The sequence below is a fragment of the Salvelinus alpinus genome, chromosome 9 (genome assembly GCF_045679555.1).
Source record: "Salvelinus alpinus chromosome 9, SLU_Salpinus.1, whole genome shotgun sequence".
NCBI classification, from domain to species: domain Eukaryota; kingdom Metazoa; phylum Chordata; class Actinopteri; order Salmoniformes; family Salmonidae; genus Salvelinus; species Salvelinus alpinus.
Genome location: NC_092094.1, coordinates 14,653,741 through 14,676,844, shown reverse-complemented (window position 1 = coordinate 14,676,844; position 23,104 = coordinate 14,653,741). Strand labels below are relative to the sequence as shown.

The following is a 23,104-nucleotide window of genomic DNA, read 5'->3' as shown; positions in this document are numbered from 1 at the left end:
AGAGGTCTGTAATTTTTATCATAGGTACACTTCAACTGTGAGAGACGGAATCTAAAACAAAAATCCAGAAAATCACATTGTATGATTTTTAAGTAATTAATTTGCATTTTATTGCATGACATAAGTATTTGATCACCTACCAACCAGTAAGAATTCCGGCTCTCACAGACCTGTTAGTTTTTCTTTAAGAAGCCCTCCTGTTCTCCACTCATTACCTGTATTAACTGCACCTGTTTGAACTCGTTACCTGTATAAAAGACACCTGTCCACACACTCAATCAAACAGACTCCAACCTCTCCACAATGGCCAAGACCAGAGAGCTGTGTAAGGACATCAAGGATAAAATTGTAGACCTGCACAAGGCTGGGATGGGCTACAGGACAATAGGCAAGCAGCTTGGTGAGAAGGCAACAACTGTTGGCGCAATTATTAGAAAATAGAAGAAAATAGAAGAAGTTCAAGATGATGGTCAATCACCCTCGGTCTGGGGCTCCATGCAAGATCTCACCTCGTGGGGCATCAATGATCATGAGGAAGGTAAGGGATCAGCCCAGAACTACACGGCAGGTCAATGACCTGAAGAGAGCTGGGACCACAGTCTCAAAGAAAACCATTAGTAACACACTACGCCGTCATGGATTAAAATCCTGCAGCGCACACAAGGTCCCCCTGCTCAAGCAGGCGCATGTCCAGGCCCGTCTGAAGTTTGCCAATGCCCATCTGGATGATCCAGAGGAGGAATGGGAGAAGGTCATGTGGTCTGATGATTCAAAAATAGAGCTTTTTGGTCTAAACTCCACTCGCCGTGTTTGGAGGAAGAAGAAGGATGAGTACAACCCCAAGAACACCATCCCAACCGTGAAGCATGGAGGTAGAAACATCATTCTTTGGGGATGCTTTTCTGCAAAGGGGACAGGACGACTGCACCGTATTGAGGGGAGGATGGATGGGGCCATGTATTGCGAGATCTTAGCCAATAACCTCCTTCCCTCAGTAAGAGCATTGATGATGGGTCGTGGCTGGGTCTTCCAGCATGACAACGACCCGAAACACACAGCCAGGGCAACTAAGGAGTGGCTCCGTAAGAAGTATCTCAAGGTCCTGGAGTGGCCTAGCCAGTCTCCAGACCTGAACCCAATAGAAAATCTTTGGAGGGAGCTGAAAGTCCGTATTGCCCAGCGACAGCCCCGAAACCTGAAGGATCTGGAGAAGGTCTGTATGGAGGAGTGGGCCAAAATCCCTGCTGCAGTGTGTGCAAACCTGGTCAAGAACTACAGGAAACGTATGATCTCTGTAATTGCAAACAAAGGATTCAGTACCAAATATTAAGTTCTGCTTTTCTGATGTATCAAATACTTATGTCTTGCAATAAAATGCTAATTAATTACTTAAAAATCATACAATGTGATTTTCGGGATTTTTGTTTTAGATTCCGTCTCTCACAGTTGAAGTGTACCTATGATAAAAATTACAGACCTCTACATGCTTTGTAAGTAGGAAAACCTGCAAAATCGGCAGTGTATCAAATACTTGTTCTCCCCACTGTATATATATATAAACTCAGTAAAAAAAGAAAAGTCCCTTTTTCAGGACCCTGTCTTTCAAAGATAATTTGTAAAAATCCAAATAACTTCACAGATCTTCATTGTAAAGGGTTTAAACACTGTTTCCCATGCTTGTTCAATGAACCATAAACAATTAATGAACATGAACCTGTGGAACGGTCGTTAAGACACTAACAGCTTACAGACGGTAGGTAAATAAGGTCACAGTTATGAAAACTTAGGACACTAAAGAGGCCTTTCTATTGTTTCTGAAAAACACCAAAAGAAAGATGCCCAGGGTCCCTGCTCATCTGTGTGAACATGCCTTAGGCATGCTGCAAGGAGGCATGAGGACTGCAGATGTGGCCAGGGCAATAAATTGCAATGTCTGTACTGTGAGATGCCTAAGACAGCGCTACAGGGAGACAGGACGGACAGCTGATCGTCCTCGCAGTGGCAGACCACGTGTAACAACACCTGCACAGGATCGGTACATCCGAACATCACACCTGCGGGACAGGTACAGGAGGGCAACAACAACTGCCCGAGTTACACCAGGAATGCACAATCCCTCCATCAGTGCTCAGACTGTCCGCAATAGGCTGAGAGAAGCTGGACTGAGGGCTTGTAGGCCTGTTGTAAGGCAGGTCCTCACCAGACATCACCGGCAACAACGTTGCCTATGGGCACAAACCCACCGTCACTGGACCAGACAGGACTGGCAAAAAGTGCTCTTCACTGACGAGTCGTGGTTGTCTCACCAGGGGTGATGGTCGGATTTGAATTTATCGTCGAAGGAATGAGCGTTACACCGAGGCCTGTACTCTGGAGCGGGATCGATTTGGAGGTGGAGGGTCCGTCATGGTCTGGGGCGCTGTGTCACAGCATCATCAGACTGAGCTTGTTGTCATTGCAGGCAATCTCAACGCTGTGCGTTACAGGGAAGACATCCTCCTCCCTCATGTGGTACCCTTCCTGCAGGCTCATCCTGACATGACCCTCCAGCATGACAATGCCACCAGCCACACTGCTCGTTCTGTGCGTGATTTCCTGCAAGACGGGAATGTCAGTGTTCTGCCATGGCCAGCGAAGAGCCCGGATCTCAATTCCATTGAGCACTTCTGGGACCTGTTGGATCGGAGGGTGAGGGCTAGGGCCATTCCCCCCAGAAATGTCCGGGAACTTTCAGGTGCCTTGGTGGAAGTGTGGGGTAACATCTCACAGCAAGAACTGGCAAATCTGGATCAGTCCATGAGGAGGAGATGCACTGCAGTACTTAATGCAGCTGGTGGCAACACCTGATACTGACTGTTACTTTTGATTTTGACCCCCCCCCTTTGTTCAGGGACACATTATTACATTTCTGTTAGTCACATGTCTGTGGAACTTGTTCAGTTTATGTCTCAGTTGTTGAATCTTGTTATGTTCATACAAATATTTACGCATGTTAAGTTTGCTGAAAATAATATCACACATGCAGAGATCATCTGTTCACCTACTCCGTGTCTCACAAAGACACGGCGGTTGTAACAAAAAATCTCACATTTGAACTTGTTGTCCATTGCTTGTGTTTCTTGGCAACTCTCTTCTTATTATTGGTGTCCTTTGGTATTTTATTATTTAATATTTTTTATTTAACCTTTATTTAACTAGTAGTGGTTTCTTTGCAGCAATTCGACCATGAAGTCCTGTTTCACGCAGTCTCCACTGAACAGTTGATGTTGAGATGTGTCTGTTAGTTGAACTCTGTGAAGCATTTATTTGGGCTGCAATTTCTGAGGCTGTTAACTCTAATGAACTTTTCCTCTCCAGCAGAGGTGACTCTGGGTCTTCCTTTCCTGTGGAGATCCTCATGAGAGACAGTTTCATCATAGCGCTTGATGGTTTTTGCAACTGCACTTGAAGAAACTTTCAAAGTTCTGGAAATTTCCGGATTGACTGACCTTCATGTCTTAAAGTAAGGATGGACTGTCGTTTCTCTTTGCTTATTTGAGCTGTTCTTGCCATTATATGGACTGGATATTTTACGAAATAGGGCTATCTTCTGTATACCACCATTACCTTGTCACAACACAACTGATTGGCTCAAACGCATTAAGAAGGAAAGAAATTCCACAAATGAACTTTTAACAAGGCACACCTGTTAATTGAAATGCATTCCAGGTGACTACCTCATGAAACTTGTTTGATAGAATGCCAAGAGTGTGCAAAGCTATCATCAAGGCAAAGGGTGGCTACTTTGAAGAATCTGAAATATAAAATATATTTTGATTTGTTTGACACTTTTTTGGTTACTACATGATTCCATATTATTTCATAGTTTTGATGTCTTCACTATTATTCTACAATGTAGAAAATAGTTAAAATAAAGAAAAACTCTTGAATGAGTAGGTGTGTCCAAACATTTGACTGGTACTATATGTATATACTGTATATATAATACATACTGTATATATTTCCTTATATTTATTTTTATGTTTTTGTTCTTTTTCCTGCCTATTGGGCCCCCCACCGGCCTGGGCACAGGGGCTTGAGCCCCGGTAAGCCCCTGCATTAATCCTGCCCTGAACTCCGCCACATAAATAATATCCTTAAAACTTCTTCAGGATTGGTGGCTCCCCTGCGGACAGTTGAGCTAATGTAGGATAATGCGATTAGCATAAGATTGTAAGTAACAAGAATATTTCCCAGGACATAGACATATCTGATATTGGCAGAAAGCTTAAATTATTGCTAATCTAACTCCACTGTCCAATTTACAGTAGCTATTACAGTGAAGGAATACCATGCTATTGTTTGAGGAGAATGCACAGTTTTGAACATGAAAAGTTATTCATAAACAAATTAGGCACATTTGGGCAGTCTTGATACAAAATCTTGAACCGAAATGCAACGGGTCATTGGATCAGCCTACAACTTTGCACATACACTGCTGCCATCGAGTGGCCAATATCTAAATTTCACCTGGGATGGAATAATACATTGTGGCCTTTCTCTTGCATTTCAAAGATGATGGTACAAAGAAATACAGAAAAACGGTTGTTTTTTTCTTTGTATTATCTTTTACCAGATCTAATGTGTTATATTCTCCTATATTCCTTTCACATTTCCACAAACATCAAAGTGTTTCCTTTCAAATGGTACCAAGAAAATGCATATCCTTGCTTCAGGGCCTGAGTTACAGGCAGTTAGATTTGGGTATGTCATTTTAGGCAAAAACTTGAAAAAAAGGGGCTGATCCTTAAGAGGTTTTTAATTAAACCTCTCTAGGCCCAGTACTGTCATATCCAACATAGGTGAGTTATGTTACAATAGAAAAAAGAGTGGGCCGGAACATTACCGTATCTCTCTTGTTCATTTACAGGTGTAGGATCTTAATTTGATTCATCTTTTGTTGCTGCAAATTTTTCTGCATCACAGGAACTGCAGATGAGCTTTCTGATTTACATAAATTCTCTGAAAGCCCAAACTAACACACGGTTATATTGACAGTATTGCACTTTTCCTGTAGCCTACTTTTGTCCAGTTAATAGCCTAACCTCCGATCAAGCAACATTACATTCAAATCCTGTAGCTGCAGGATAATTTTGCTGTGACAAACTCTGGTAACCAGTCATTTGAAGCGACTCTGGCTGGCAACCTCTGTATATGTGTAGAGCTATTGACAATGCCTGGTTCCTAGAACCATCACACTGGTTCCCAGAACTATCAGTCTGGTTCCTAGAACTGTCAGTCTGGTTCCTAGAATAGTCAGTCTGGTTCCTAGAACTGTCAGCCTAATTCCTAGAACTATCAGTCCGGTTCCTAAAACTGTCAGTCTGGTTCCTAGAACTGTCAGTCTAGTTCCTAGAACTGTCAGTCTAGTTCCTAGAACTGTCAGCCTGGTTCCTTGAACAGTTAGTCTGGTTCCTAGATGTGTCAGTCTGGTTCCTAAAACTGTCAGCCTCGCCCCTAGAACTATCAGTCTGGTTCCTAGAACTGTCAGTCTGGTTCCCAGAACTGTCAGCCTGGTTCCTAGAACTGTCGTCCTGGTTCCCAGAACTGTCAACCTGGTTCCCAGAACCATCAGCCAGATTCCTAGAAATGTCAGCCTGGTTCCTAGAACTGTCAGTCTGGTTCCTAGATTTGTCAGTCTTGTTCCTAGAACTGTCAGCCTGGATCCAAGAACTGTCAGCCTGGTTCCCAGAATTGTCCGTCTGGTTCCTAGAGCTATCAGCCTGGTTCCTAGAAATGTCAGCCTGGTTCCTAGAACTGTCAGCCTGGTTCCTGGAACTGTCAGCCTAGTTCCTGGAACTGTCAGCCTAGTTCCAAGCACTGTCAGTGGTTACATTAAAAAATTGATTGCTTTGCCATGATCATTAGGAATATATACAGTATTAGTACATGACCCTCTGAAAAGCATGGTACAGTTGAAGTCGGAAGTTTACATACACTTAGGTTGGAGTCATTAAAACTCGTTTTTCAACCACTCCACAAATGTCTTGTTAACAAACTATAGTTCTGGCAAGTTGGATAGGACATCTACTTTGTGCATGACACAAGTCATTTTCCCAACAATTGTTTACAGACAGATTATTTCACTTATAATTCACTGTATCACGATTCCAGTGGGTCAGAAGTTTACATACACTAAGTTAACTGTGCCTTTAAACAGCTTGGAAAATTCCAGAAAATGATGTCATGACTTTAGAAGCTTCTGATAGGCTAATTGACATAATTTGAGTCAATTGGAGGTGTACCTGTGGATGTATCTTTAGGCCTACCTTCAAACTCAGTGCCTCTTTGCTTGACATCATGGGATAATCAAAAGAAATCAGCCAAGACCCCAGAATTTTTTTGGGGACCTACACAAGTCTGGTTCATCCTTGGGAGCAATTTCCAAACGCCTGAAGGTACCACATTCATCTGTAAAAACAATAGTACGCAAGTATAAATACCATGGGACCACGCAGCCGTCAAACCGCTCAGGAAGGAGACGCGTTCTGTCTCCTAGAGATGAATGTACTTTGGTGCGAAAAGTGCAAATCAATCCCAGAACAACAGCAAAGGACCTTGTGAAGATGCTGGAGGAAACAGGTACAAAAGTATATATATCCACAGTAAAACGAGTCCTATATTGACATAACCTGAAAGGCCACTCAGCAAGGAAGAAGCCACTGCTCCAAAACCGCCATATAAAAGCCAGACTGCGGTTTGCAACTGCACATGGGGACAAAGATCGTCCTCTGGTCTGATGAAACAAAAATAGAACTGTTTGGCCATAATGACCATCGTTGTGTTTGGAGGAAAAAGGGGGACGCTTGCAAGCTGAAGAACACCATCCCAACCGTGAAGCACGGGGGTGGCAGCATCATGTTGTAGGGGTGCTTTGCTGCAGGAGGGACTGGTGCACTTAACAAAATAGATGGCATCATGAGGCAAGACAATTCTGTGGATATATTGAAGCAACATCTCAAGACATCAGTCAGGAAGTTAAAGCTTGGTCGCAAATGGGACTTCCAAATGGAAAATGACCCCAAGAATACTTCCAAAGTTGTGGCAAAATAGCTTAAGGACAACAAAGTCAAGGTATTGGAGTGGCCATCACAAAGGCCTGACCTCAATCCTATAGAAAATTTGTGGGCAGAACTGAAAAAGCAAGGAGGCCTACAAACCTGATTCAGTTACACCAGCTCTGTCAGGAGGAATGTGCCAAAATTCACCCAACTTATTGTGGAATGCTACCCGAAACGTTTGACCCAAGTTAAACAACTTAAAGGCAATGCTACCAAATACTAATTGAGTCTATGTAAACTTCTGACCCACTGGGAATGTGATGAGAGAAATAAAAGCTGAAAGAAATAATTCTCTCTACTATTATTCTGACATTTCCCATTCTTAAAATAAAGTGGTGATCCTAACTGACCTAAGACAGGGAATTTTTACTAGGATTAAATATCAGGAATTGTGAAAAACTGAGTTTAAATGTATGTAAACTTCCAACTTCAACCGTATGTCTTAAAATACAAAAAAACTGATGGAGGGCTTATGTCTGGGAAAAATGAATTACAGTTATGATGAAAACTAAATATTAGGATTCTTTGTGAGTTAAATTTATCTGTCAATGCAAAGTTCTATAAATGGCCAAATAGACCTACAGCAGCTTTTTGAATGATATTGTCAACACACGTGGGGTGATTGACTGTTATCCCTGTGTGTGTGTCTAAGTCTTAACCGCTGCTCAATCTTACAGTACAGGTGAATAATTATGTTGTAGCCTCAACATGCAGTGTTTTTACCTCAGGCTAGTCTTATGATCCAGATAGAGCTCCTCTTTTGAACAGTCTGCAAGTGTGAGCAGCAAGGATGCCTACAGCAAATGCTTGTGTTTTAAAAGACTTAAACCATTGGGAAGGTGCCCATTTACAGACAAACCACATGAATGTCATTCCGTTACAGAAAAATGCTGCAGACTTTGAGGCACAGCAGAAAGATCTATAGGTTGTGAGTGCAAATCCCAGGTGGGGATTATTAGGGATTATTGAAAAGTCAGTACTAAATCATCTGGTCAAATGGAATCATACTATCATTGATTAAAGATGTTTTACACAATTTTAGCTGAACAGCGTAACACTTACGTTGAAACGCCCATATAATTGAATTCCCTTACAAAACAATCCCAAGTGAAGTTTTCACATGTAAAAAAAAAAAGAGAGACGTGAAGTCAGTTGTTCACGTGTATTACATTTAGAGTTCACATGTGCTACTTGTAATACTTTCCCCAGGTCATTATGCTACTGATACTGTGGCAGTCTGGTAGTGAATAAAGATACTTTTTAAATGGAACTATATGGAGTTGTATAGGGAGTTTCTTGCCTCTGGCCGCACTTCAGTTACATGGTTTTTAGTATAAATCAAGACTGAAATAGGTCCTGTTTTCTCAAACATTGCAGTGCATATTACTCAACTATTTGTTTCCCTGTTTCTGTTTACCCTGTTTCTGGTTACATGTGATCTTATCTGAAGTTAATGTGATAACATGTAAAAGCAACATGTGATAACATGAAACTACACATGTGAAAACATGATCTCATATGAAATAAAAGTTACAACATAGGGTTGCAAAATGTCAACATGGGATACCGTACCATGAAAATAGAAATTTGAGCATGTGAAAATACGATCTCATGTAAAATAAATGTGACAACAAAAATTGCTAAATTTAAAATAAAAATCACATGCGAAAATCGAACTCTCACATGTGGAATAGCATTCACATGTGAAAAACACGTTATTCTGGTGAAAAGGTGGTGGGTGTTATCAGGTGAACTCTATGGTTTCACATGTGAACAACTGACCTCACATGTCTCTTTTCTTTTACATGTGAACATTTCAGCTCAACAGCTTTTTCCCGTTTGTTGTTGTTGTAAGGGAATGAAATGATATGGGGCATTCAAAGGAAGTGGTTCCCTGTTCAGCTATAATTGTGTACAATTCTGAAAATATGATTCCATTTGACCTGATCACTTAGTACAGGCTTTTACAATATGACCCCACCTGGGACTTGAACTCAAAACTTGTGGATTTGGGGAATGCTGCTCGCATTTCACTACACATTGATTACCTACAGTATAATACATCTTTGCACTTAGTAAAAGACTGCCGTCTCCACTGTCGTTTTACTTATCAGTTAATCTGATTATTCTCTCATCATTGATTTCTATTACATATTTCATCAATTTGAGGGTTTTCTGTATATTTGTCTAATGTTGGCGGGGCATATTATTCTGTTTCCATGTTACTCCTGAATCACTATGATAAATATTGTATTTTTTAAAAAAAGGCTGAGATTTACTTAAGTCCAAAGTGTAGGAATACAGGTGAAATCTGTCATTGACACAGACATGGTAGGCGTAAGACAAAGATTGGAATGCCGTGAACCAATAGGTTGTGAGTCCAAATCCCAGGTGAGGACATGCTAAATAATATGTACTGTGTAAATAAACATACACAACGTAATTGTGTGTCAAATATTTAAGTTGTGACCACCGTATGTTAAAAGTGCTGTTTGAGTCTGTATCTTAATGAGTCCTGTGAAATTGTGAAAAATATTCACATGTGAAGATTTGAATCCACATGTTAAAGGTTATGTAATCATGTGAAATATCATCACATGTGTAGTGTTCCAAAATCACGTTTTAATATGATTTCACATGTGAAATCATGTGGTTTTTCCGTGTGCATTTTTATATACGCTAAAGTGTCTCTGTGTTCTGGGTTATATTGCCTGTAGGCTTATTTGCACAATGTAGGCTAACATCAAGTTCTCTCTAAGGTCAAATAAATAAATAAGGTCAAAGTCACATGACAACAAAGAGAGACTGATTCACAAACCAAAACAACACAAACAAAGAAGCAATACAAGCAGGCTAGCAGATTGGATTATACAAATGTTTAATGTGCACAGCGTGATGTGAGATTGTACAGTAAAAGCAAGGGAAGGAAAAATTCAATTTTAATATAAAAATACATGACCTTTTCATCAAGTCAAAAAACTAATTAAATCAAGCAACGTGCTAATATTTACCATCTTCACAGACAGCAGGTAGACAAAAGCTGAACGAGTCAAAGGAGACATCCCAAAATTGCACCATATTCCTTAGTGCACTACCTTTGAACAGGTCCCATACTGAGCTTCGGTTAAAAGTAGTGCACTATATAGGAAATAGGGTGCCATTTGGGATGCAGACAAAGTGAGATTCATGTCAGTATAGAACAAAAACATGCTCCCATTCGTTGTCAAACAGCAGTGGTCTCAGGGGAGGGAGACCGGTTAGCTGATTGTCCTTGTTTGGTGGTGTATGTCCACAGCCAACAAGCAGAACGCTACACCAGACCAAACTAGTCAACCAGGGACTTAACTCATCCAAACTCATTTGGGGAAAAAACTAAATAGATTATATATGACAATGCTACTCAACTTGTGCATTTATTGGGCAAGGCTAGCATAAAACAACAAAATTGAAACAAAGTTTAAAACAAAAGTTCTTCATCTTTAGAAGGTGTAGGAATGAAAAGCTATGGTTATTTAGCTACAGCTACCACAATGTGTATCAACATACGAGGTCCATCCTGCTGTCCATTTTAGAAGAGAAGAGACCTCAATGGTATAAAAAAAGATCCTAGGGTGTGAATGTATTAAAACAAAGATCAAGTGATATTTCTCCCGAGATTCAAATTCAAACTTAAAAAACATTCTCGGTCACATAGAAACAATATGAAAACTGTATTTAAGACCTGGTTGTTGTCATGGAATTGAGTCTCTCTGGCTTGTAGTAGAACTGGAGCTGAATGTTGATGGAGAGAGTGATTAGGATGTCATGATGTGGCACTGGGCAGAGTGCAGGCTCTGTGAGTGAGGTTGTCCTATAGCTGTGTGTCTGTCTGGGCGTATAGACTGACAGCAGTGTGTTAGTTGGCTCGGTGGCTTTGTGGCGGTGCATGCAGAAACAAGGGCAGGTTCAGTGTTTCAGACTGGGAGGCAGGGCAGGCATGGGGGGGGGGTGAGAAGGGGTCAGTGGGGGTAAGGGGGCTGAGAGGGAGGAGCGTTGATAAGGTTTTGGGTATAGGATTTTGTGCTGTGTCAGGTGGGATTTGTCTCTCAAAACAGCGCAGCGGGACAGGCACAGGGATATCCCCCCCTCTCTCCCTCCACCCCACCCAAACCATCCCCCTCCCAAAAAACAGGCCACAAACACACAAACCCAGCAGAGTGGACACCACCATCCATTATATCAGCCTATCAATGAATCAATTAACTTACCAGTCATTCAACCAATACCCCCTAATAAACAAGCTATAATCAGAGAGGGTCACACAACATTTTGGAACAATGGAAGGAATGGATGGGGGGGGGGGGGCTAGCGTGATGCTCTTGCAGTGATAAACAACGCTAACAAATACAGAATAAAAAACGAAAGAAAAACAAACAGAAAAACAAAGAGCCCAAGGAATGACCCTCGATGTAATCCTGTGCCCCTGTTGGTTAAACCAGCACTGGAGAGAGAAACCATTGTTGTCGAGGAAGAAAGAGAAGCCGGGCCAGATGCTCTCTATTACTTGGTCCCCTTACCTCCAACATCCCTAGCACAGCACTGGAAATGTCTCACTTCATCTTTTAGCAGAAGTTGTTCCCTCTCTTTTCTTTTTCTTCTGGTGACTTCTCCCCCCTTTTCAATCTGTTAGTTATGGTTTCCACACCGCCCCTCCTTATTCCCTTCCTCCCTTCCTCTTCCTCTTCTTCCTCACTTCCTCGTCTTTTCTATACCCCCTTGGTGGTGCTGATGCGGATGCTGCTGAAGCACTTGCCCATGGCTTCGAACAGCGGGTCGCAGAATGTGTGGACGCAGATGGAGTAGACGCGGCTGACACAGTGGATCTCGATCAGATAGCTCTTGACACATGGCACCACCGCCCAGATGTGGATGAAGGACAGGATGGCGAAGAAGATGCCCCAGACCAGCGCCAGCGGGATGCCCACCAGGGCAGTGAGGAGACGGTAGCACCAGTACTTGGTCACTGTGAAGGTGGTGAAGCTAGCCTTCCACACGCCGTCGAAGCTGTACGTGCCCGCAGGCTCTGCGATCACATCCTCAAAGTCCACCTGACAGGAGAGAAGAGTAATTGTTAAAATCAATGAATCAGCAATGATTCAATTAGACAGTCACTCTCTAAGCAAAAAACTGATGAAAAAGATTTTTTTTTAAATATGAAAACAGCTGTTGCCCCCCCATACATTTGTGCCCCTGTTCTGAAGTTACACAAGTACTAGAAATATTACAAGAGATGTATGTCTCCTCATAGTGACTGGTACGAGCAGTCAAACCAGGTCAAACTACCCTCCCACCCACCCTCCTACCCCATCCTTCACAAAACATTTTGTGATTGCTACACATGCTGTATGAGGCCCTCCTACTCTCTCTACCCTCTTAAACCATCTCTTCACATTCCTGACAGACACTGATACACAAGACAGAGAAACATACTGTAGAAGTGTCTGAATCAGAGGGCAAATAGCCAGCACCCTCTTCCCAAAATAGTGCAATACTTTTGGTCAGAGCCATCGACCTATTCCCAAGTACTGGTTTTGGTCAGAACCAGCCAGCACCCTATTCCAATTCAATATAGGAAATACGGTGTCATTTCAGACACTGCACAGTTCAGTTTACAAGGCCCGTCTCTACCCTGGAGTTCTCTCTAATGCAGTTCAGTTTACAAGGCCCGTCTCTACCCTGGAGTTCTCTCTAATGTAGTTCAGTTTACAAGGCCCTTCTCTACCCTGGAGTTATCTCTAATGCAGTTCAGTTTACAAGGCCCTTCTCTACCCTGGAGTTATCTCTAATGCAGTTCAGTTTACAAGGCCCTTCTCTACCCTGGAGTTCTCTCTAATGTAGTTCAGTTTACAAGGCCCTTCTCTACCCTGGAGTTCTCTCTAATACAGTTCAGTTTACAAGGCCCTTCTCTACCCTGGAGTTCTCTCTAATGTAGTTCAGTTTACAAGGCCCTTCTCTACCCTGGAGTTATCTCTAATGTAGTTCAGTTTACAAGGCCCTTCTCTACCCTGGAGTTATCTCTAATGCAGTTCAGTTTACAAGGCCCTTCTCTACCCTGGAGTTCTCTCTAATGTAGTTCAGTTTACAAGGCCCTTCTCTACCCTGGAGTTCTCTCTAATGTAGTTCAGTTTACAAGGCCCTTCTCTACCCTGGAGTTCTCTCTAATGTAGTTCAGTTTACAAGGCCCTTCTCTACCCTGGAGTTCTCTCTAATGTAGTTCAGTTTACAAGGCCCTTCTCTACCCTGGAGTTCTCTCTAATGCAGTTCAGTTTACAAGGCCCTTCTCTACCCTGGAGTTCTCTCTAATACAGTTCAGTTTACAAGGCCCTTCTCTACCCTGGAGTTCTCTCTAATCTAGTTCAGTTTACAAGGCCCTTCTCTACCCTGGAGTTCTCTCTAATGTAGTTCAGTTTACAAGGCCCTTCTCTACCCTGGAGTTCTCTCTAATGTAGTTCAGTTTACAAGGCCCTTCTCTACCCTGGAGTTCTCTCTAATGCAGTTCAGTTTACAAGGCCCTTCTCTACCCTGGAGTTATCTCTAATGCAGTTCAGTTTACAAGGCCCTTCTCTACCCTGGAGTTCTCTCTAATGTAGTTCAGTTTACAAGGCCCTTCTCTACCCTGGAGTTCTCTCTAATGTAGTTCAGTTTACAAGGCCCTTCTCTACCCTGGAGTTCTCTCTAATGTAGTTCAGTTTACAAGGCCCTTCTCTACCCTGGAGTTCTCTCTAATGTAGTTCAGTTTACAAGGCCCTTCTCTACCCTGGAGTTCTCTCTAATGTAGTTCAGTTTACAAGGCCCTTCTCTACCCTGGAGTTATCTCTAATGTAGTTCAGTTTACAAGGCCCTTCTCTACCCTGGAGTTATTTCTAATGCAGTTCAGTTTACAAGGCCCTTCTCTACCCTGGAGTTCTCTCTAATGTAGTTCAGTTTACAAGGCCCTTCTCTACCCTGGAGTTCTCTCTAATGTAGTTCAGTTTACAAGGCCCTTCTCTACCCTGGAGTTCTCTCTAATACAGTTCAGTTTACAAGGCCCTTCTCTACCCTGGAGTTCTCTCTAATGTAGTTCAGTTTACAAGGCCCTTCTCTACCCTGGAGTTCTCTCTAATACAGTTCAGTTTACAAGGCCCTTCTCTACCCTGGAGTTATTTCTAATGCAGTTCAGTTTACAAGGCCCTTCTCTACCCTGGAGTTCTCTCTAATACAGTTCAGTTTACAAGGCCCTTCTCTACCCTGGAGTTCTCTCTAATGTAGTTCAGTTTACAAGGCCCTTCTCTACCCTGGAGTTCTCTCTAATGCAGTTCAGTTTACAAGGCCCTTCTCTACCCTGGAGTTCTCTCTAATACAGTTCAGTTTACAAGGCCCTTCTCTACCCTGGAGTTCTCTCTAATGTAGTTCAGTTTACAAGGCCCTTCTCTACCCTGGAGTTCTCTCTAATGCAGTTCAGTTTACAAGGCCCTTCTCTACCCTGGAGTTCTCTCTAATGTAGTTCAGTTTACAAGGCCCTTCTCTACCCTGGAGTTCTCTCTAATACAGTTCAGTTTACAAGGCCCTTCTCTACCCTGGAGTTATTTCTAATGCAGTTCAGTTTACAAGGCCCTTCTCTACCCTGGAGTTCTCTCTAATACAGTTCAGTTTACAAGGCCCTTCTCTACCCTGGAGTTCTCTCTAATGCAGTTCAGTTTACAAGGCCCTTCTCTACCCTGGAGTTCTCTCTAATGCAGTTCAGTTTACAAGGCCCTTCTCTACCCTGGAGTTATCTCTAATGTAGTTCAGTTTACAAGGCCCTTCTCTACCCTGGAGTTATCTCTAATGTAGTTCAGTTTACAAGGCCCTTCTCTACCCTGGAGTTCTCTCTAATGTAGTTCAGTTTACAAGGCCCTTCTCTACCCTGGAGTTCTCTCTAATGTAGTTCAGTTTACAAGGCCCTTCTCTACCCTGGAGTTATCTCTAATGCAGTTCAGTTTACAAGGCCCTTCTCTACCCTGGAGTTCTCTCTAATACAGTTCAGTTTATATTCACCACCTAAGAGCCTCCAAGATCCTGTATTAAAGTCCTCCCAGCTACAGTATATGTGGAGGTCTCTAGTACCTACATGTAGTAAAGAGAAGCCAGATGGGCCCCAGTGAGGTAAACCATGACATTTATTTATTTTCAGTGTAAACAGACTTCTCAGGCGATCGATGGGTTTGCGACGTGCCTCCCAAGTACCCATGACCTCACACACGTTTTAGTGCAGATTGTAAAGTGGAAAAACACACACGCGTGCTCTCTCTCTTTCTTTCTCTCTTTTTCCCACTCTCTCTCGTACTACCACTCTCACTACTCCTCTCTCGTTCTCTCTCTCTTTCTCTTTTACTCTCTTCTTTGCTACCAAGCCCATGATACAGCAAATATTTATTTTACAGTTACTTATTGCGTGTGTGTTTTGTCTGCGAGAGACGTGTCGCTGTCAGAGGGTTTAACATCACCTGTGTCTAGCGCATTTTCAAGTAAAAATTCATTTTCAATATCAAAATAGGTCTTTGTTCATTTTATTCAGTAGCCAATCCTTCCAGCTATTACTGTGTACACAGGGAACTTGCTAAACTAAACAGGCTAAACTTATAGGATAAAATAACAGTTGGTGGTGAAGCTCTTTAATATAAATCTCATTGTTCTTTACGCCGCAAAAGCCAGCAACATCCATTTCATTTTCCAGAGCCATACATCTTGAGTACTGTATTGTACAGAGCCTTTGGAAAGTGTTCAGACCCCTTGTTTTTTTCCACATTTTGTTATGTTACAGACTTATTCTAAAATGGATGAAATAAAATAAAATCCTCAGCAATCTACACACATTACCCCATAATGACAAAGCAAAAACAGGTTTTCTAGAAATGTTGGCAAATGTATTACAAATAAAAAACAGAAATACCTTATTTACATAAGTATTCAGACCCTCTGCTAGTGCATCCTTTTACCATTGATCATCCTTGAGATGTTTCTACAAATTGATTGGAGTCCACCTGTGGTAAAATAAATTGATGGGACATGATTTGGAAAGGCACACACCTGTCAAATGAGGTCCCACAGTTGACAGGGCATGTCAGAGCAAAAACAAAGCCATGAGGTCGAAGAAATTGTCCGTTGAGCTCCAAGACATAATTGTGTCGAGGCACAGATCTGGGGAAGGGTACCAAAAACATTCTGTGTCCCCAAGAACACGGTGGCTTCCATCAATCTTAAATGGAAGAAGTTTGGAACCACCAAGACTCTTCCTAGAGCTGTCCGCCCGCCCGAACTGAGCAATCGGGGGAGAAGGGTCTTGGTCAGGGAAGTGATCAAGAACCCAATGGTCATTCTGGCAGAGCTCTGGTTCCTCTGTGGAGATGGGAGAACCTTCCAGAAGGACAACCATCTCTGCAGCACTCCACCAATCAGGCCTTTATGGTAGAGTGACCAGATGGAAGCCACTCCTCAGTAAAAGACACATGACAGCCCGCTTGGAGTTTGCCAAAAGTAATGTAAAGACTCTCAGACCATGAGAAACAAGATTCTCTGGTCTGACGAAACCAACTCTTTGGCCTTAATGCCAGGCTTCACGTCTGGAGGAAATCTGGCACCATCCCTACGATGAACCATGCTGGTGGCAGCATTATGCTGTGGGGGTGTTTTTCAGCGGCAGGGACTGGGAGACTAGTCAGGATTGAGGCAAAGATGAACGGAGCAAAGTACAGAGAGATCCTTGATGAAAACCTGCTCCAGAGCACTCAGGACCTCAGACCGGGGCGAAGGTTCACCTTCCAACAGGACAACGACCCTAACACACAGCCAAGACAACGCAGGAGTGGCTTCGGAAACAAGTCTCTGAAAGTACTTGAGTGCCAGAGCCCGGACTTGAACCCGGTCTAACATCTCTGGAGAGACCTGAAAATAGCTGTGCATCCATCATGACAGAGAAAAGTACAGACACAGCTTGAGAGGATCTGCAGAGACGAATAGGAGAAACTCCTCAAATACAGGTGTGCCAAGCTAGTAGCGTCATACCCAAGAAGACTCGAGGCTGTAATCGCTTCAAAAGGTACTTCAAGAAAGTACAGAGTAAAGGGTCTGAATAGTTTTGTAAATGTGATATTTCAGTTTTTATATTTAATACATTTGCAAAAGAAAAGAAAATAACTGTTTTTGCTTTGTCATTATGGGTATTGTGTGTAGATTGATGAGTAAAAAAAAAGATTTTATCAATTTTAGAATAAGGCAGTAATCTAACAAAATGTGGAAAAAGTCAAGGGGTCTGAATACTTTCCGAAGGCACTGTCAGCTCACAGACACAGCTTCCATCACTTCGATGGAGAATAAATGAGAGGTCTGTGTATAATGGTTCTGATGAGGGCTGTCAGCAGCTGAAATGTAACGTTTACATTTTTTCTAAAAACTACAAAACTTTAAATTGTAAACGAGAGTGCCTATGTTTTTCTAAAGCCCAGTTTAGAAAAACATAAATATAAGATAAGATCACATTTTTTTCAGGGAGTTGTTATTACTTTACTATTGCTATGGATGATTGAACTATAGTGGACAGAGAAGAACATTCTTCATGAGAAACACCCCTAGGTAATATGGAGGGAAAGCCAAGCAGCATATTCTTTCTTTCTTCTTTATTTATTGGTGGGCAAGTCATGGTTGGCTAGATAGATACAATGTCTCAGCCCCTATCACCCCTTTAGGGATTTGGCATACAGTACAACAAACTAGTTCTCAGGGACAACATGTGAGCAGTCTGGTTGGCTGAAATCTGGAGAGAGACCTGTAATATATTTTTTCATTTTGTCCCAACTTGTAAGTCGCTCTGGATAAGAGCATCTGCTAAATGACTTAAATGTAAATGTAAATGTCCCTAGAGTGCTGAATGCCTCAGTTCAGTGTTTCCTCCACCATTGTGTAAGTAGGGCGGGCCATCCCTACTTAGGTCTGTTTGCCCCCACCTAAAATAAATAATTTGGCTTCAATTGATTTCAACTGAAATTGTTGCTTAATAAATTAGCCCTGAATGTTGATTTGGGGCCTTTGTTTACACCCCGCCTGGACAATCTAAGGGAAACCCTGCCTCAGCTTGTCCATTAAGCCTGAATGTCTTAATTTCCCAATATAATGTGCCTCCCGCCTCCCTCCTCAGGGAGTCCCGTCATTCTTGAGAGTTTGGCAGGGAGATGTTAACTAGCGGCTGGTTAGCGAGCCGATCGCTGCTGTCTGCGTTGCACAGTGTGACCGTGGGTATGTCTGCTCAGCTCAGACTCAGCCCCATCGGGGTTTAACAGAAGGCGGCCTGGCCATAGGCTATATAAAGAACCAGGCTTTATGAGAGGAAAATATTCTATTCCCAGGGCAAACTCTCCAAACTCTGCATGGATTTCATTGATGGTGATTCTTTGATGTAGCCGGTTGAGGGAGTTCAGCTGCCGAAATTCCAACTTTAAGATCTACTGGTCCACATGGTTCTGCAGAAGGAGAGAGTAGTGTGTGTGTGTGTGTGTGTGTGTGTGTGTGTGTGTGTGTGTGTGTGTGTGTGTGTGTGTGTGTGTGTGTGTGTGTGTGTGTGTGTGTGTGTGTGTGTGTGTGTGTGTGTGTGTGTGTGTGTGTGTGTTCCCTGTTCTACATAACAGCAGCATAGTTAGGGCACCCCAAACACACACCTCCATTGACAACATTTAGAACTCCAAACTTCTATAGCCTGGGAGGAAACATGTGATTTCAGATGATTACACTAGCGGTCTGTAGATTTGATTAAAAGAGCAGAATCATAAGGCTGTATTCTATTCTGAGCATGCTGGAGAGTCTGACTCACTGTCACAATGGGTTGGTAGGAAGCCAGAGAACGAGACAGAGAGAGAGAGTGTAATGTTCACTGTTCATTTTTAATTTATTTATTGTTTATTTCACTCTTGTTTATTATCTATTTGACTTGCATAAACATATGTTTCCCATGCCCAATAAACCCCTTTGAATTGGAGAGAGAGAGAGCGAGAGAGAGCGAGAGCGAGAGCGAGAGCGAGAGAGAGAGAGAGAGAGAGAGAGAGAGAGAGAGAGAGAGAGAGAGAGAGAGAGAGAGAGAGAGAGAGAGGAAAAACTGCAATACAGATAAAAAAAATTTTTTACAATGATCTCTACTTTTATCTAAATTGTGTGGGTTGTGTTCCCTGTTACCATTAACATACAATATTCTCTTTTTATATGAACGAACCTATTGAAATTAAATGGAGAAACTGCACACAAGGAGGGAGACTAGGAGACAAGGGAGAGAGCTTATTGTTTATTTCACTTTTGTATATTATCTACTTCACTTGCTTTGGCAATGTTAACATATGTTCCCATGCCAATAAAGCCCCCTGAATTGAATTGAATTGAGAGAATGTGGTCATTGCTCCCTAGTTGACACATCCCTGTGAACTGCAGAGAGGGAGGGAGAGAGACAAAGGGGGACATAGGACAGAGCAGTGGGAGGGGGAGGAGAGGGGAGAGAGAGGGAGATCCTTTGGCCTGCCTGCTGCTGCAGCTACTTGGGTGTTTCCCAGTTTTATGAAGGCAAAGTTCACTACTTCAAACGGCTGACCCTCTCCAAGTGGTAACTGACTCTTTACAGATGAAACAAGAACCCAGCTGGACATGAGGATAGACGGACAGCCTATGTCCCAAGTGGCACCGTATTTCCTATGTAGTGCACTACTTTTGAACAGGGTCATAAGGCATAGGATGCCATTTGGGACATAGACTCTGACTGTGTCACCTGAGCCTTTCTGATCCCACCAACGCATGACAGGTCGTTTTCACAAGTACCACAGTAACGTCAGCGAGGGTTTCTCTCAACAAACTCATATTTTACATAAACACAAAATGGGCACAGTGTGGTTGGAGTCTACTTTGGAAATAAGTTTGCTCTGCAATAACTCACTCACTGAATATGAGGCACGTGTAACTATAAAACAAGGACTGTGAGAACATTTTTGTTAAAAGAACAGAAAATTCGTGATGTTTCCTCCATTCCAAAACTGGAGCAAAGATGTTCGGCTAAAGACTGCAGCCAAGAGACGCTGCTGCGTACGCATCACATTTACGCATGTGTTGAGCCCTTCACAAACCTATTCTGATCCATGTAAACCATTGTAAACTGGGGTCATGAATCCGAAAAACTCATAGTATAGTCTACACACGAGAATGCCATGCGATCCACCAACCAGTACTTTGGTACGCGCGCAGATTACTATGCATATTTAGCAGCTCCTAGTCTGCCCAGTAATCGTGCGAGTGACAATTTCCAGGCCTCCTGGGTATATTATAATGGGAACATTCATAATATAATGTGTCCAAGTACAAAACCAACTCACATGCAATATTGGAACTGAACTAGTTTTAGCCTAAACCACGATTAGATAAAACACTTGTATAATCGTATCAAACCAGTCTAATAAATTAAGTAAATAAAAAGATCCAAAGTGAAATCTTACTAAGCGAAAATATCCATGAACAATTATTTCCCTTCATGGGTAAATATACCGTCTACGGACTGGTTCGGTGTTGGACTCACCTTTACAACGTCGTCGTTTATGTGCTTGGGGTCCCGGTTCACCAGGTCGATCTCTTTTGTATGGACATCCTGCATCGTCTTCATCCCGCTCATACTGTCATTATCCATGTCTTTGTTATTAGGTTTATAAATGTTCCCTTGTTTTCTGATGAACGGCGAGTGCAGAAATTCCTGTGGGTCCGGAGGTGAAGAAGAGAAGCGTTATACTTTTATAAGTTAGTGGAGAGACGGGCAGAGAGGCAGAGAAGGTCGACTTGACCGGAGCGCACCAGAGTTAGCAGCCTGCCCCAGCCTGAGATGGTTTTAAAAGGGTAGCACCACACCCCTCAATAGCAGAGATCCGTCTCTCACCGCAAGGGGTCATCTCCAAGCGCTCACACAATGCGTGCGTAAAAGATCGTTCGGCCTGCCATTCTCTGTAAACGCAGAACCTTTCTCACATAAGGCATCAAAAGCGTATTTTCACTCATGTAAACTGTCATCAACTTTTAATGGAAATTGCATTTTCGATTGACTTAGTCTAATATAATTAACATTCTAACCAAAACTTTGACAGACTTCTAAGTGCGCACAAAATAGTGCGCACAAAATGTGTGTTTCGAGTGGATTCAAAATGAAATAACGCACAGAATCTTAGAAGCGTAGGCTAGTTAATAAATAACTGTAAATGTATCATGCCAGTGCTAATGGAGACGAGAGGGGCTTGCACATTTGCCCAGTAGGAGTGGGAGTAACGTTCACAACTCGGTGCCAAAAAAGATTAGCAACTAGCGCTTTGGAGTTAAAAATGTTCCAGTTTCCCAATCTTCCAAGGGCATGTTCGATAAATGTCACAATGAGAACGAGCCAGAGAAAATGTTTTGCTCACAGATGATTCAATATCCATAACAAAAGTATAAATACAGTAAAAATAAAAACGGTAAAATAAAAAGTTGGATTGTGACAGGATACAGTCCAAAAGAAAACCTTACCTCGTCAGTTTCGCAGTCCTTGAGTCCGCCAGTCATGCTGTCCCGCGCCTGAAGTGCTAACACACCCGTTTGTTGTTGAAGCAAGACAGTGTCAGCTTAACAGAGGGAGCAAATCAACAGGAGGAGGCGTGGGGACTGTTTGTTAACGACTTGGGGGCTCCTCCGGGGATATTACCAAATCCTATCGCTTATCTTTACGTTGCGCTCATTGAACGCAAAGTTCAAGTTAAGGCGCCGGAGAGACCTGAGTGAGAAATCTCGACGTGCCTCTGCATGGACTTAATGAATGCTCGTCTCATTCATTCAGTAGTCACCTGTTTAGACAAGCAGTGCAGCGGGATGAAACTGTAACCCGTCATTAACCTACTGCTCAACACATTACGCAGGAGCTAGTGGTGGAGAAACTGACCTGATCTGTTCAACTACTAAGATTATGTTTTCAATTTGGCCTGTGTGTGTGCTGTGTCGTTTCTGCTGGCTGCTGTCTTTCCTGAATGAACTGAGAGATTGATATCCCCCAGCCCTATGCTCTGTCACGATTATGAACCTGTTCTGGTCATGGTAGTCTGTTTACATTCCTTTATCTGATTCTCTGCCCAGGGAAACAACTCAGCTTGGTTTGGAAATGACATCAGTCCCAGAGACATAACAGTCATGTCAGGGGTATTTTCAGCCTGTGTGCTTGTGTGTGAGAGAGTTTATGGGGGTTGTAATTGGTAACCTAGGCTACACAGTACTGCCCCTCTTCATTGCAGAACTCAGTCACTAGAAGTTGACTGTAGCTATTCTCTAGGGAAGAGAACCAGATCAGTGGGAATCTACTGCAGAGTTAGCTAAGGTCTAGACTATGCAAAAAGTCAGTGTCCAGCTTTCGTTTATAAAAAGGTTCTTTAGGATCATCTTTAATGTCCCTGAGGAGAAAACTGTCTTTAGACACAGTACTGCTGTATACAAAAAACGGAGACAGCTGCTTTTTCTTATCAGTCTTGTATCAGTGCTATTTGTGCAAGATAGAAGGTTCTGGAAAATATGCCTTCTGGCTCCAGATCACACAGGGAGTACCCAAATGTAGAAGAAAGAAGACCCATTCCTCTTGTCTTTGGCATCAGGGAGAAGTAGATTAATACACTTCACATTAGACTGAAGGCCTGTAACCAGGAGGATAACTGTAGGCAGAAGGTACATGTGCTGACCCAGATACGTTGAAGGCTCATAAGTCAAACAACTCATAAATCTGGGGAATTTCGCTGGACGAACGTTGTAGAACCATCATCGCAGTATGGAATATTTTTCACATTCTACTGAATCAGTAGAATGTTGTCTGTGTGTAAACCTGCAGATTAACAGTATAGAATATTCTTCCAAGTCAGTATTGTGCTGTGTGTAAACCTGTAGGTTATAATCTGAGCCCCAGGTCATGCTCCATAGGCCCACAG

General features: G+C 42.6%; 1 protein-coding gene across 1 annotated transcript; it reads right to left on the bottom strand.

Moving 5' to 3' along the window:
• Positions 1 to 11,701: 11,701 nt before the first annotated feature.
• On the bottom strand, positions 11,702 to 22,164 carry cav1 (caveolin 1). The gene is made up of 3 exons (XM_071416079.1): positions 21,669 to 22,164; positions 20,698 to 20,868; positions 11,702 to 12,187 (listed from the first exon to the last, which is right to left on the bottom strand). Exons 1-3 carry the CDS (start codon positions 21,702 to 21,704, stop codon positions 11,846 to 11,848), a joined length of 549 nt encoding a protein of 182 aa, XP_071272180.1. The 5' UTR covers positions 21,705 to 22,164; the 3' UTR covers positions 11,702 to 11,845.
• Between the last annotated feature and the right edge of the window lie 940 nt (positions 22,165 to 23,104).